Genomic DNA, 14,606 nt, shown 5'->3' with positions numbered 1-14,606 from the left:
CTGGTCTGTTTAGGCCCAGCAGGCAGCCGTAGGAGTCCCAGCCTGGTGAGGGGCCCGCGGAGCGAGGAGCTGCCTCTGTCCATCCCGGAGCTGCCCCTGGAGAGGGAGCTGACGCTGGACGACTCTCCCACCACGCCTGCCTCTGCCTCCAGCCTGCTCAGCAGGACCACGCTCACACGTCAGTACTGCTGCCTGGATCAGGACTACATGTCCAAAGAAGTAGCATTACAGCTGCAGAATCAGAGCATGCACACAAACTATTTCTAGTGAAGTGATTTCTGTTACAGTCTCAAAGGGATTGACAGGCCCACATTTAACAATAAAGAAATAAAGAAACAACTTCAGCGCCACCTGGTAGTCACCAGTTTTGGCTTTCGTTGCCAATTAGCCCATTATAAAAAAATGAAAGAAATGTAATTCTATTATGCATGTAATGTGCATGTCATCACCTGCACACCAGATTATCAAATTTTCAAAATATGGATTATAAAATAAAAATAAAGAATATAAAATAATACTTGTCACTCGTCCATGGCAATCAGTGCATAATTGGATTCAACTTGTCTTAACGTCTCTGGCACTTTAATAAAAACAGAGAAACAAGGGGCAGAAAATCCAAAAATCAAAGGGAACGATCATAAAGAGGGGCCAAGCAGGCAATATCCATATGCAAAATGAAAAATAAAACAAAATAGTTTATACTAGTAAAATAACAGTAATATTACACAGTAGTAGACATTATACAAAATAGTATTAGTATATTAAGTTCATTGTCAACATTTTACCAGGTATCTACAGTACATTAATAGGCCGTATGTGAGAAATAGAAAGTACCCGATTTCCAGGATCCAGTGTAACTACAGTCGTGAGGGTAAATGATAAACGTCAGACATGGTAACAGTAGTGTGGGTATGCTGATAAACGTCAGACATGGTAACAGTAGTGTGGGTATGCTGATAAACGTCAGACATGGTAACAATAGTGTAGGTATGCTGATAAACGTCAGACATGGTAACAGTAGTGTGGGTATGCTGATAAACGTCAGACATGGTAACAATAGTGTAGGTATGCTGATAAACGTCAGACATGGTAACAGTAGTGTAGGTATGCTGATAAACGTCAGACATGGTAACAATAGTGTGGGTATGCTGATAAACATCAGACATGGTAACAATAGTGTGGGTATGCTGATAAATGTCAGACATGGTAACAGTAGTGTGGGTATGCTGATAAACATCAGACATGGTAACAATAGTGTAGGTATGCTGATAAACGTCAGACATGGTAACAGTAGTGTGGGTATGCTGATAAACGTCAGACATGGTAACAGTAGTGTGGGTATGCTGATAAACATCAGACATGGTAACAATAGTGTGGGTATGCTGATAAACGTCAGACATGGTAACAGTAGTGTGGGTATGCTGATAAACATCAGACATGGTAACAATAGTGTGGGTATGCTGATAAACGTCAGACATGGTAACAGTAGTGTGGGTATGCTGATAAACATCAGACATGGTAACAGTAGTGTGGGTATGCTGATAAACGTCAGACATGGTAACAGTAGTGTGGGTATGCTGATAAACGTCAGACATGGTAACAGTAGTGTGGGTATGCTGAGCACGCACTTTAGGTAAAATGATACTGCATGAGTAATATTGATTGCATAATCTCGGCGGCGGCAATTGCATGCTATTGATCGCATTCTGCAGAATGTGAAAATCGACGCACTTCTTCAACGTCAGCCACAGTTGATGACCTCGTGTGACCTCTCTGTCATTTCTCCTGCACATCCCCTCTCTCTCTCTCTCTCTCTCCCTCCCAGCGGGTAGTTCTGGTGACGTGTGTGATCGTGGTGCCAGCGGAGGTGCTTGTGTAACCCCGGAGAGCTGCAGCAGCTCCGTGGCAACCCCTAAAGCCATCAGTGACCTGGCTGCGCGCAGGGCGCGTCACAGGCTGCTGTCCGGAGACGCGGACAAACACGGTACCACAGCCAGCTCCAGACCGCTCAACAAGGTCATCAAGTCAGCCTCAGCCACTACGCTGTCCCTCATGATACCCTCAGGTTAGTGTGTGTTCGTGTGTGCGTACGGCACGCCCACGTGTGTGTGTGTGTGTGTGTGTGTTTGTGTGTGTGTGTGTGTGTGTGTGTGTGTGTGTGTGTGCGCGGCTGCGCGCGCGCCTGCCTATCTGATATAAAAGTTAATCTTGCGTGCGTGTCAAACTGTACCAGTACAGTAACCCCTCTGACCGGTGCCTCCGTCTCCCTGCGTCTCCCTCAGAGCACCATGCAGCCTCTCCCCTGGCCAGCCCCATGTCTCCTCACTCCCTGTCCTCCAACCCCTCGTCCAGGGACTCGTCCCCCAGCAGGGACCTGTCCCCGGCCGTGTGCAACGCCAAGCCCGCCATAATCATCCACCGGGTGGGCAAGAAGTACGGCTTCACCCTGAGGGCCATCCGCGTGTACATGGGCGACACGGACATCTACTCTGTCCACCACATGGTCTGGGTGAGTGACATGCACACACTGCCATCAGCAGGGTGGTAATATGGACATCTACTCTGTGCACCACATGGTCTGGGTGAGTGACATGCACACACTGCCATCAGCAGGGTGGTAACTATGGCAACCTTTGTCATTTCTCAACCATTGTTGATTCTTATTTTGTTTTATAATGTATTGTCTTCAATTCTGTATCAAATTGAGCTTCTTATGAAAAGGTTGCATCAATTAAATTGTGAGTATCATTAATTACAAGTGAGTTTAGCTCATTTGTAATCTACAGAAGTACCCTAATATACTAATGTATGAATACCCTAAAGGGTGCTATGCAAATATATAATTATCACATGTGCCACATGTGCCACAACTACATGCACACTTCCAGGGATGTGTGTGGCACAACTCCACACACATGCCAAAAAATGCAAAGAAACAGCTCAAATGTGGCTTTAAATCAGCTTTGTCAGTCCCTGCCCTTGCCAATGCTCAATGCTAAAGAATGCTTTAAAGAAGATAAAAATGGATGCAGTCCAACAGAGTCTTCTCACTTTTTCTTAATTACTAAGAATACCTTTTATTTGTGATCTACATAATTACCCAAATGTAATCATTCATTATCACTCCAGGGATGTGTTATCATATTATACAGATTACACAGATTTTACATAACCATATTAGTTCATGTTCTCCCAGTAGAGATGGGAAAGATATAAGAGCAGGATTAAAATGCTTTTTGTTGGCACAAGATGGCAGTAAACAACAGCACCACAATGTCCCCTCTCTCATCCCATGTTACCTCCCCCCCCCCTCTCTCTCTCCTATTCAATTCTATTCAATTTAAAGGAGCTTTATTGGCATGAGAAAACGTATGTTTACATTGCCAAAGCAGAATTGATACAAGACAATCAGAATAAAACAATGTATTTACAAATAAATATTGGAACTGTGTTACATTAACACTTTGGGTAATACTATCTTGTGAAACTATAAAAAGATTGTGCATTATCTGTCAGAGATAGTTATACAATATGCATCCGTATAGGAGACGTTAGCTTTATACTTTTGATAAACAGTGTACACACACAGTGGTTTGTATTCCTTAAGGTGCTTGTATTCCATTTGACATCATTCTCCTGTCACAGCAGCTCACAAATCTCGCTGCTGTGTTTGTTTGCACACTTCACCCAGCAGATATGGGAGGTTTTTTTGTCATTAGTCATGTTTTCAAACTCTCCTCTCTCTCTCTCTCTCTCCTTCCACTCCCCATCTCCCATCTCTCTCTCTCCATCATCCTGTTTTTCTCCCTGTCATCTCCATCAGCATGTGGAGGATCGGGGCCCAGCCGATGAGGCGGGGCTGAGAGAGGGAGACCTCATCACCCATGTCAATGGAGAGCCAGTACACGGTCTAGTGCACACTGAGGTGGTGGAGCTTATCCTTAAGGTATGACAACACCTCACACCACCTCATGAAACAGTGAGATTAACAACATTCAGGATTCATTTGCTGACAGTTTTGTGTCTCATTGTCAATGCATTGTCATTGTCAATGCATTGTCATTGTCATTGTCAATGCATTGTCACTTGTCAATTTTTCAAATGTTCCTATTCTGAACAGTACTGCTCTGTCTCCTCATGTTATACTTCTGTGTGTTCCTGAGCTGAAAACCATTGTTATGCACAGCTCAGTGCAAGTGATCACTCATATACAGTATGCATGCACATTGCACATGTGCACGTTCACAAAGTGCACTTCAAATAACAGACTTTTTGTGTATGTAAAATCCCTACACAACAGACACAGTACTGTATTTTAAGGATATTTACTTTAGTTTGGGAAACGCAGTGCGCACACGTGTTTTAATGGTTCTGTCATCCCTCAGAGTGGCGGTAAGGTGTCCATCTCTGCCACTCCGTTTGAGAACACCACCATCAAGATCGGCCCGGCCCGGAAGACCGGCCACAAGTCCAAGATGGCCAGACGCAACAAGAAGACCAAGACCAAGACCGAGGGACAGGACAGGTAGGCCACAGCAGGAGTAGATTTACCTGTAATCCTAATTGTATATGCACTTACTTCAGCGTGAATTATATACCGGTATTCATTCGGTTATACATTTGTAGTACAAAATTTAACCAAATGGATCCTTACAGGTCAATTTGCTTACATTTGTACCCTCTCATAGTTAAACTAACAACTTTACATTTTATGAACACTGGACTGGACGAACTTTTACTGAAAAGCAGAAATACAGAAAGTAAGCAGCTATAAATATGGGACCCAATGCCTCCTTATCAAGCCACCTCACACTACAGAAACAGGAGTTGGGATCCTGCTCTATGGGTCTCATGGCTTGGTCGGGAACCATTGGTTTCCATGGATACTTACAGAAAGTATTGCCCAAGGAAATTACGCTGATGCGCTGGAAATTGCTTTACAAAGAAAAGTACATAGAACCACACTGTGTAGACACTTTTGGCTGTAGTTTTTTCCAGGCGTTTCTCGCTGTCGGATGAGGTTACATTGTATACATTCTGTATTCAGTATACAGTGTGTGTGTGTGTGTGTGTGTGTGTGTGTGTGTGTGTCTGTGTGTGTGTTTTCAGCAGCAGCAGTAAGAAGAGGACGTCTCTGTTCAGGAAGATCACTAAGCAGGCGTCTCTCCTCCACACCAGCCGCAGTCTGTCCTCCCTCAACCGCTCGCTGTCCTCTGGGGAGAGCGGCCCCGGGTCCCCCACACACAACCTGTCCCCACGCAGCCCCACACAGGGCTACAGGTCTACACCAGACTCTGCTCACTCTGGTGAGAACACACACACACACACACGTGGAAGGAAGTGGAACACGTTATTCCAACCAGTTCCTTTCCCCTCCATCAGGACCAGGGGGAGGCAGTATAGAGACCAGGATTACTTACTCAGGCCGTGGAGAACATGCAAACTCCACACAAAGGCCCTTTCGCCTAACCTGACTTCGCCAGCTGGTGGCAGCAGTGAGTTCCTCCTCCTGCTCCCATCTGGTCCCTCTCGGGCAGAGACGATGTACTCCGAGCCATTTCTGACCAGAGAGATATGCGGCCGCTAGAGGCAGAATCAACACGATACTGATGACGTATTGAAGCGCTGCCACAGTGCAACTGTAAACACAACCTAACAAGACTACAACTCGACATTATTATGGAGATATCATCATTTTTGTCCCGCTGCTTCTGGTTTATGGTTTCTGCTTGAGAGAGACCAGATCCCAGACCAGACTTGTGAACTCAATACTGCCACAATCTGGCGGAGTCAGGTTACCTTTCGCCAACTTAAATTGTTAAATTAAATTAAATTGCCTCTTTCTGATATTATTTGACAATTAAACCAATGTTTGACGAGTTCCTATGATATAGTGTGTAGGGACCCCTCTGGGGTCTCTACATGATTGAGAACCACTGCCATAGAAGGACGTATCGGCAAAAGTCTCTTCATACCGCCGAGACAACACATGACAGTGTATTAATAACATACATTCACACACATGCACGCATAAGTAATATCTTCCAGTTCCTCTGCTCTAACTGTACATTTTTGCACAGAGTCAAGTCACGCAGCTCCTTTATTTCAATCATACTTACTTATTCAGGCCCACACTGGTGCTCAGACACGTACATTCATCTCTTCTTACATGTTATGAATGAGCACTAAATGTGTAAATGACCCTCATGTTGATTAATGATTGCACACTGTATGATGTTTTTGACTTTGATGGACGATAATAGGATTTGTTTTAATGTATATGGGGCTCACGAGTGTGTGTGTGTGTGTGTGTGTGTGTGTGTGCACACACGTGCGCACATGTGTGTGTGTGTGTGTGTTTTTTGTCACTGCCTGTTTTTGTATTCATATTTTTCATGTCTTTATGTATTGTATGTGTGTGTGTGGTGTTCCTGTGGTTGTGGCCACATATATGAACGTGCATATTGTCTCTCTGCCCTCCAGTGGGTGGGAACTCCTCCCAGAGCAGCTCCCCCAGCTCCAGCGTACCCAACTCTCCGGCCAGCTCGGGCCACATCCGGCCCAGCTCCCTCCACGGCCTGGCCCCCAAACTGCAGCGCCAGTACCGCTCGCCCCGTCGCAAGTCTGCTGGCAACATCCCTCTCTCGCCGTTGGCCCGCACGCCCTCGCCCACCCCCCAGAGCACCTCCCCCCAGCGCTCCCCATCGCCGCTCCCCGGCCATGCCATGGGACCGCCGTTCCCCGTGAAGCTCCACTCCTCCCCTCCCCTGGTGAGACAGATCTCCAGGCCCAAGAGCGCAGAGCCTCCGCGCTCGCCGCTCCTCAAGAGGGTGCAGTCGGCCGAGAAGCTGGCCTCCTCCCTCTCCTCCTCGCCCTCCTCCCCGTCGAGTGTCTGCACAGCGGGGGACAAGAAGCTGGCGGTGGGGCCTGCTGTGGGTTGCCGTAAGCACAGCCTGGACATCTCCCACTCCGAGTTCAAGAAGGAGATGCTGCAGAGGGATCCGAGTCTACAGAGCCTCCAGGTAGACAAAGGAGACGTACAGCAATGGAACCTTTTACTTTAAATCACTCTGTTAAATACCGTTAATGTTAGCCCTATATTGTCCCTTTCATTGGGCATTTATTTTTCTTTGCAGTCCTGGAAGTATTTGTTGGAAGAGCTGAAAATATTGCAAAAGCATCTACAACATTACAAACTGAACTGTTTCTGATTACTTAAGGAATAGTTTATAGAATAACTTTATTCTAAAATATATATATATATACTCAGAAATACTGCTTACTGCAGCTGAAACTAGTTTGTGTTATCACAGTACTTTCTCTGTTCCATGATGCATTGTTGTGCCCTTTCCTATACTTGGTGTGAGTATATATCTTGTTCTGTGCCTGCCAGGAGTCTGCCAGCGAGGGCCTGCTGTCCTCAGCAGGGCGTGGGGTGGAGAAGGGTAGCCTGCAGAAACACTCGTCATCCTCCAGGAAGCTCGGGCGGCAAGAAGGCGAGGGGAGTCCCAGTACAGTGCCCGGCTCACTGGGCTTGGTCCCGGGCAAGAGCAAACTGAAGGACAAACTGTCGGCCATCCGGCAGGACAGAGCTGAGCGGAGAGAGTCACTGCAGAAGCAAGACGCTATACACGAGGTTGACTCATCGGAGGACGAGACAGACGAGGGATCGGAGGACAGCCAGGATGGGCGCAGGGGGACCACCTTCACCACGCCTCCCCTGCTTCGGCCCACCACCGTCCGAACGGGCCCTGGGGGCACCCTGCCCTCCCTCTGCCTCTCTTCTTGCACCTCCTCCACCACGCTTACACAGTCCGGTCCGTCACAGTTGGCCATGCACACTCCATCACACACACTCCCCTCCGTACTGGAAGCCAAGCTTATCGAGCAGAAGCCCACAGCTAGCGCCACCTCCCTGGGAGGGAAAGACGGTACCTCAGCCTTGTCTGCAGAAGACGACTGTGGGAGACAAGAAGGCAAGATTTCAGAGGGCACCACCTCCGCTATACCCATCCAGGGTCCCCTACCCTTCTCCACTCCAGGCAGTGCATTCATCTCAGTCAGCAAGGAGCCCTTCCTCAAACCGGCACCTCCGCAAGACAGGAGGAGTCTCAAGGAGAACTCTGCCTCTCCAGAACCAAAATCTGACGACCGAATCATGGACAGCCCCGGAACCATACCCACCACCTCCTCTACCGTCACTACTCCTGCTGCTTCCTCTCCTGGGCAGAGCGATGACCGAGAAGTAGTGCGAGCCACATGCTCCTCTCCAGGCATCTCCAAGGAGAAGAAAGAAGCCGACAACAGGAGACAGGCCCAGAGCATGGCTGCTGCTGCCGCCGCCGCTGCTGGGGCATCAGCCTCCCTAGCCTCAGTCACTGAGAGCGGGGTGGACAAGGTGGTGTCCCAGCTCACCATGGTGGCTAAGAGTGTGCTGGGCCCGGTGAAACTCAGCACCCCCACGGACAAGATATCCAAGACCCCCGACTCCCAGCTCCCTGCGGACCACCTCTCATCTCCATTCAGGCACCCCAGAAGCCCTCAGACATCTCACCGGCTATCCGAGACCTCAGTCAAACTTAACCCAGAGCCAGTCACCTGTCCAGTACTGCGATCCTCCTCCACCCAGAAAGACTGCACAGCCCCGGCCCAGCCCCGCTGCAAGGACCCCCCGGACACCAGGCAGGTGGCAGGTACCGGCAGAGAGTTGGCCACTGCATCCGCACTGTGGTCCGGGACAACGACTGCTGCTCAGCCTTCCCCCAGCACAATCCCAGCTGCCACAGCAGCTGAGTCTCAGCGAAAGAGGTCTGAACCCCAGAAAAGTGCTGCCGCCCCCGCCTCCTCACAAGACAAGACGTAGCAGCAAGAACATGTAAAAGACACAAGAAAGGACAAATTCACACCACTAATTTGTTGGCTCAAGATTTTTAAAGTCACCATGAACTGCATGTTTGGAAGAAAAACATCACACTAGAAAGCTCTACCCCAATTCTAGAGTGAGATTGTTGATGTGAAAGACAAGGATGGGGCCAAGAAAGTGAGAGAGAGAGACTGATCCGTCAGAAGTGGAAGGCAGAGACAAACATGGTACTGTAGTACTAGTTCCATTCCGGGGTTGTTCTGTGTTTTACACGTGGTGGCGGCCATTTTGGCATCCTGACATCGTATCTCTGTACGTCTTTGGATCCTGTAGTCAGACCTTTGACTAAATGTCTTTGTGAAAAGTTACCTTTCTCTCTTTACTTTGGGGCTAGAAATATAGAGTTGGGTGGTCCACACACACAATGAACAAGATGAATGAACACACACACACACACACACACACACACTTGCTAACAGCCTTTTCTCTGTTCACTGCATCATTACCTTTCACCTTGAGGTTAGCCAGAGCTCACGCACGTGTTTCTCGCTAATAGATCAGATGGCCGTGCCTTACGGAACACGTTTCCCTCTCCTCCTTCACTCTCTCCTACATGTCTGCCCAGCCGTGACTGGGAAAAGGTTGTATCTCAGCAATAAAGAGCAGCGTATGCTTAGCAATCTGTATAAATGCATTACAGGGATTATTAGGTCTAAATCTGCACCGCCAATGTCCACTCAGCACCTAGCTAACCAGGCCAAATTACATTCTCTCCTCTCTGCACTCCAGTCCCTCATGATCTAACACTGCAAATCTGCTGGAGAGCGGATGTATTCCCCAAACGAAGAGCATACACACATTGCTTAGTGCTTTGTAGGGGTTGTCAGGATTGCTACTAAACCTGAAATGTTTATGCTGACTTACCAAATGAATGCCAAACTTACCCTGCATGGCAAAACAAAGACTGTTCTACAGCATATACAGTACTACAGCCTAATCACAAGTTAGCATAGTGATTTGCTGTGGAATCCCAGTAAGTAACTGTAATCAACTGTTGACTGACTGTTCAGGGACTTTTAGCTTTAGCGATCAGCCTAAGGATTTAGCTATCACTACATGGACTGTGGTGTGACATGAACTATCCTGGAACAGGATATTTTTCTCAGTTGACAAATCACAGGATTAGATTACTTTACACAAGTACACAAGTGTAAGAGTTGGCAACTCATTCAGTTGCAAATATGTTTTGCGGGAGTGTACCATCTTTTTGTAGCGCACAAGGTTGACTCAGCTGTCTTCTCCCTGGCTCTAGAGGCAGGCATTTCATAGCGAAATGGCACATATATAAATCATCAACAGCCTGTTATTAGTCTACGTTCTCAGCTCACCGCAGGGCCCAAGCTCAATAACCCACTCTAGCGTTCTCCACCAAAAACAGTCCCAGGATGCTTTAATGGGCCTCAACCCAAAGTTTTTAGCAAAAGTGCTGTTCCAATGGACTGCCAGCTTTTATTTCTAGCCCCTGCTCTTTATCGATCAGCCACTTAAAAGTTGCTGTTTTTATTTGATATCTGGACCAACTTGCTGTGTTTTTTCTGTGTGTTATTATGCCTCTTATGTAAATTTTGCGGACATTACTTTGTGTGTGTGTGTGTGTGAGAGAGAGAGAGAGAGAGAGAGAGAGAGAAAGAGAGAAAGAGAGAGAGGGAGAGTGTCTATGTGTGTGTGTATATATGAATATTTAAAAATCTGTTTGGCATCTGTTTTATACCCTGCAGTGTTGCGTGTGTGTGCGTGCGTGCATAATGTGTGTTTTTAGGGTAATGGTATCCTCGTCTAGGGGCTCCCTGTCAACCCTGCTACCTATGTACAGACGCCTGAGTAGGCAGGGAAGCAGGCATTGCACTGCCCTTTTATCTCTTATTGTGTTCATTGAAACCAACGATAACAAAAGGTTGAGCCAGTCAGATGTCTGGCTTTTACAGAGCAGAGGGGCGGTCGACCAATGACCACTCTGAACGAGAGCTTTGACCCTCCCACTCCTCTGTGACAAACGGGCGGGAGTTCAATTCACTATCCAAGTTCCAAATTGATTTGAAGAACTTCAGTTTGCCTACTTGATCCAAAATATTGTGGTTTATTGGATACACAACTCACCCTGATAGATTCCCGTGCTAATAGTTACTATATATAACGTTTTGAAGCAAGCAAATTGTGCACAGGAAATGGCACTGATAATTGTTTTTACATTTTGAAAAAGAGAAGGAAAAAAAATCACCTCCGAAAGGAAGTCAACTGAAGAGTGACGGAGCCATAACAAATGGCGGTGTTCAGTGTTGCTTCATTGTGTGTTAAAAACCTCCCTGTGTAATTTACCGCTTGCTTATGTCACCGCTTGACAAAGCAACACTGCTCGTTACAGTCCCACTGCAGCTGAAAAGAAGGTTCTTGATCACTAAAAGACGTTAACTACAATATCATACACACACACTGACAATGTGGCAATCTCTGTATTATGTTTACATATTAATGTTATTTGTTGGGTTTGGTTTCATTTTACTTTCTTTTTTTTCTTTCTTTTGTCAATGGGAACTTGATGCCTGTAGCAATCAAACTTTTCTTACAGGCTATGAAATGTACCGACAGCTTTCCACATGTTTAAGTTGCCTGCAATCATAATGTGGTTGTCTTCATGTTGAGTTTAATCCACACATGATGAACCAGTCACGGTAGACTGTGTTTGTGTTTTGGGGCTGGGCGATATAGACTAAATCAAATATCACTATTTTTGACCAAATACCTCAATATCGACAATTTGACAATAATATTGTATCCATTTTCTCAAAATATATATATGATATGAGACAATATCCAGTCTCATATCACAATATCAATCTTATATCTATATATTGCCCAGCCCAAGTTTATGGTTGTAGTGAACGGGGAATCGGGACAGAGGAACTGACAGTGCACATAATGTCCACAGCTTCTCCCATGCAAAGTCCTCTTGTCCTTTGCGAGTGTGTGTGTGTGTGTGTGTGTGTGTGTGTGTGTGTGTGTGTGTGTGTGTGTGTGAAATAGTTTAGCATGTGAATAAGCGGTTCCCATCATTTGTCACAAACCTGCAGACATTTTGCTTAAACTCTTTTGATTTATCTGCTCTCCACCTCGGCTAATCAATCAGCCAGGAACCGGGAGAGGTGCCCCCCCCATTGGCCGCAGGGTGTTACAGCGCTACATGACTCAAGTGACGCGCCATTGATCTGTTTGGCAGACGGATGTTTTGAACTGAATTGTTCCTCTGGGTCTTTGTGGATGCCGCATTGGAACACTGCATGCATCCACACAGTGGCTCTCTGTAGATCATGCTGATCAGTGCACAGAGCGGTCATCTTGCACATTACCTCTGAAAGTGTTCACGCCGTGTATAGCAGCATTCGTTCGTTGACCAGAGCTCTATCACCGCCTCGGTCAAAGTCCGTTCTGGATCGATTCTTGGCACTCACGGTCGCGAAGTCCCTCGTCAATGTGACTTCAGTTCTCGAGCTGTGATGTACATTATATATAGTTCAAACCTGTGCTACTGTTTGTGTATATGTAGTCATACACACTCACACTCCAGTCCATCTGCTCTGCCGCATGGACAGCTGCCCTTATACACTCTGGTCAATACTAGTGCCATTCTACCAGCGACAACATTGCCATCCCTATACTGACACCACACACACACACACACACACAGTTGTTTAGTCCCGTGTGTAAAGATGATGGTCCTGCCATCTGCCAGGAAGGGAAGTCAAAGTGTCAGTTTCCCGGGTGGAGTCATTAATCTGAGGCCCTGGGCTGTCGACTGGACACACAAACACACACATACGCACACACAACACATACCGACACATCCTTGCAGACAAACAAACAAACATACAGACACGGGGCCATGTCAGCCAATGAAAACACGAGGCACGATCCATCACCCGCCTTGGGGCCAGGCTGAGCACAGTGAGCAGCCTTCCCTTCCCTGGCTGCAGCGTGGTGCCGTGGTACTGTACCTTGTTGTGTTACCTCCACTCTGCGCCCCCCCCCCCCGCCCCTACTCACAGGGCCCGAAAAGACTGACATTTCATTAAAGTGTAAAAACCTACTTCTACCCTCTCAGAGCTACAAATAAGGTTACGTTAACACTGGCGGTGTAGTATATTTGCACACAGCAATAACCACCTCTCTGTCTGAGCATATGGGGAGCATTCTCCACAGTATACCTTTATGTACAGTCATTGGGCACATAGCATATGCCAGCCGCTGTCCCTGGGCATACGGCGGATACCCACAGGACCCACCTTAAACATTATAAATGGCCACTGACACATGGTATATGGCTGGGGGAGGTCACCCTATAACCACCCGTCAGCCTGCCTGCCATATGGATAGAGGGGTAATAATATGCCCACCTCCTCTGCTAGCATTACACCACTGAGATTCAGCTGTGTTTGGGTCACCAGCCGTGTCCCCGGTGTGCAGTGTCCTACGCCTGTTAACTGGAGTCAGCCGTCTGTGTACCACTGTACGTATGGCGAGGTCGTTTTCGCCTCGAGCAAAAAAAAAGAAAAAAAAAAACACTTGACGCACTACTCCAGCAGTATTTCTGAAGCGTGTGTATGTGTGTACGCGTTGGTGCGCTTGATGGGGAGCGAGGTTCAGTGAAAACCCGCGAGAGAGAGTGTGAAAAAAGGATTTAAGAGGAAAAAATTAAGAAAAACCACATTGCTACAGTTAAACCAGTGCAATATCTTTTTTATTTTTTATCGTGGTAAAAGCATGTTGTCGTTAATCCTACCTTATAATAATAAACAAAGGTTGTTTTTTTATGTAGGTTTTGGCTGGAAGTGTCTCTTTATTGGGTTGTTGTCGTCGGGCACACTCGCTCCTTATCTCTCTTTTACACACACACTTCAGTCTTTCTCAAATGATAGCCTTTATTGTTCTATATGTTGCATTTATACTGTATGGCACACCTCTTTTTACATTAGGCGAGATAGACATTTTTTACAGAGGTGTCTTTGGCTAAACTAACGGCCCCAACACGTCACATAAAGTCAGTAATAATGAAAGATGGAGGAGAATATACGCCTGGCTGTTTCTTTGGTCAAATCTAGTTCTTTTTTATATATATATATAATAGGCTGCTTATGTCGTTTTTCATAGGAAGGAAGCACTCTGCTGTCAAAATAAGCTCTCCTCAAATCTCACATCTCATAAATGTGGTCAAATTGGTCCCCCTTTCTTTCCAAGCCACATATTTATTTTCAGTCATTTCTTATCACGGAGTCATGTCCATTTGGGGGGGACTCGGGGAAAGGCAGGAAAAGTGGCCGTAAATTATCCGTAAACTCATTGTCCCGTGGTGCCTTGGATTATCAGTAAAGTGGCATCGTCCAGTCAGTTAGCTTCCAGTTTTGTGACAGCCGGCCCAGAGCAGAGCACTCTAATGGGGCTTCAAATGGACCGATGGGGTAGTGTGGGGGGCGGCTCTCTCTTTCTCAGCAGGAGATTTCAGCCCATCTTAATGGTCTTGAGGGACGACTTCAGCGGGCCTCGCGGTGCATTTACCGGGGCTAATGGCTAATCTGTGGAGCGCCAGAGGGCCATACTGCTTTGAAGGGGACGACTGAGGAGGAGAAGAGGGGGAGAACAAGAGAAAACTATAAAGTGGAGCTCCATTAGCTTTTCCTCGGCCCCTATGGCG

The 14,606-nt window shown here is 46.9% G+C and overlaps 1 protein-coding gene across 10 annotated transcripts in view; it reads left to right on the top strand.

Moving 5' to 3' along the window:
- The window catches only part of mast2 (microtubule associated serine/threonine kinase 2), a 169,019-nt gene extending 155,286 nt beyond the window's left edge, over positions 1–13,733 (top strand). For 7 of the 10 annotated variants that reach the window (XM_080770654.1, XM_080770655.1, XM_080770651.1 and 4 more), the window contains 8 exons: positions 14–178; positions 1,826–2,065; positions 2,283–2,509; positions 3,824–3,946; positions 4,386–4,525; positions 5,110–5,306; positions 6,484–7,022; positions 7,394–13,733. In XM_080770654.1, the coding sequence (XP_080626780.1) occupies positions 14–178; positions 1,826–2,065; positions 2,283–2,509; positions 3,824–3,946; positions 4,386–4,525; positions 5,110–5,306; positions 6,484–7,022; positions 7,394–8,863 (3,101 nt within the window). In that variant the 3' untranslated portion in view covers positions 8,864–13,733. The remainder of the gene's footprint in view (positions 1–13; positions 179–1,825; positions 2,066–2,282; positions 2,510–3,823; positions 3,947–4,385; positions 4,526–5,109; positions 5,307–6,483; positions 7,023–7,393) is intronic. The other 3 variants (XM_080770652.1, XM_080770653.1, XM_080770660.1) reach the window with 1 other exon arrangement.
- The last annotated feature ends 873 nt before the right edge of the window (positions 13,734–14,606 follow it).

This window comes from Protomyctophum bolini (assembly GCF_963924005.1).
Source record: "Protomyctophum bolini genome assembly, chromosome: 8".
Taxonomy (NCBI): Eukaryota; Metazoa; Chordata; class Actinopteri; order Myctophiformes; family Myctophidae; genus Protomyctophum; species Protomyctophum bolini.
The sequence above is the reverse complement of the archived record's forward strand: the minus strand, read 5'-3'. Positions and strand labels throughout refer to the sequence as shown.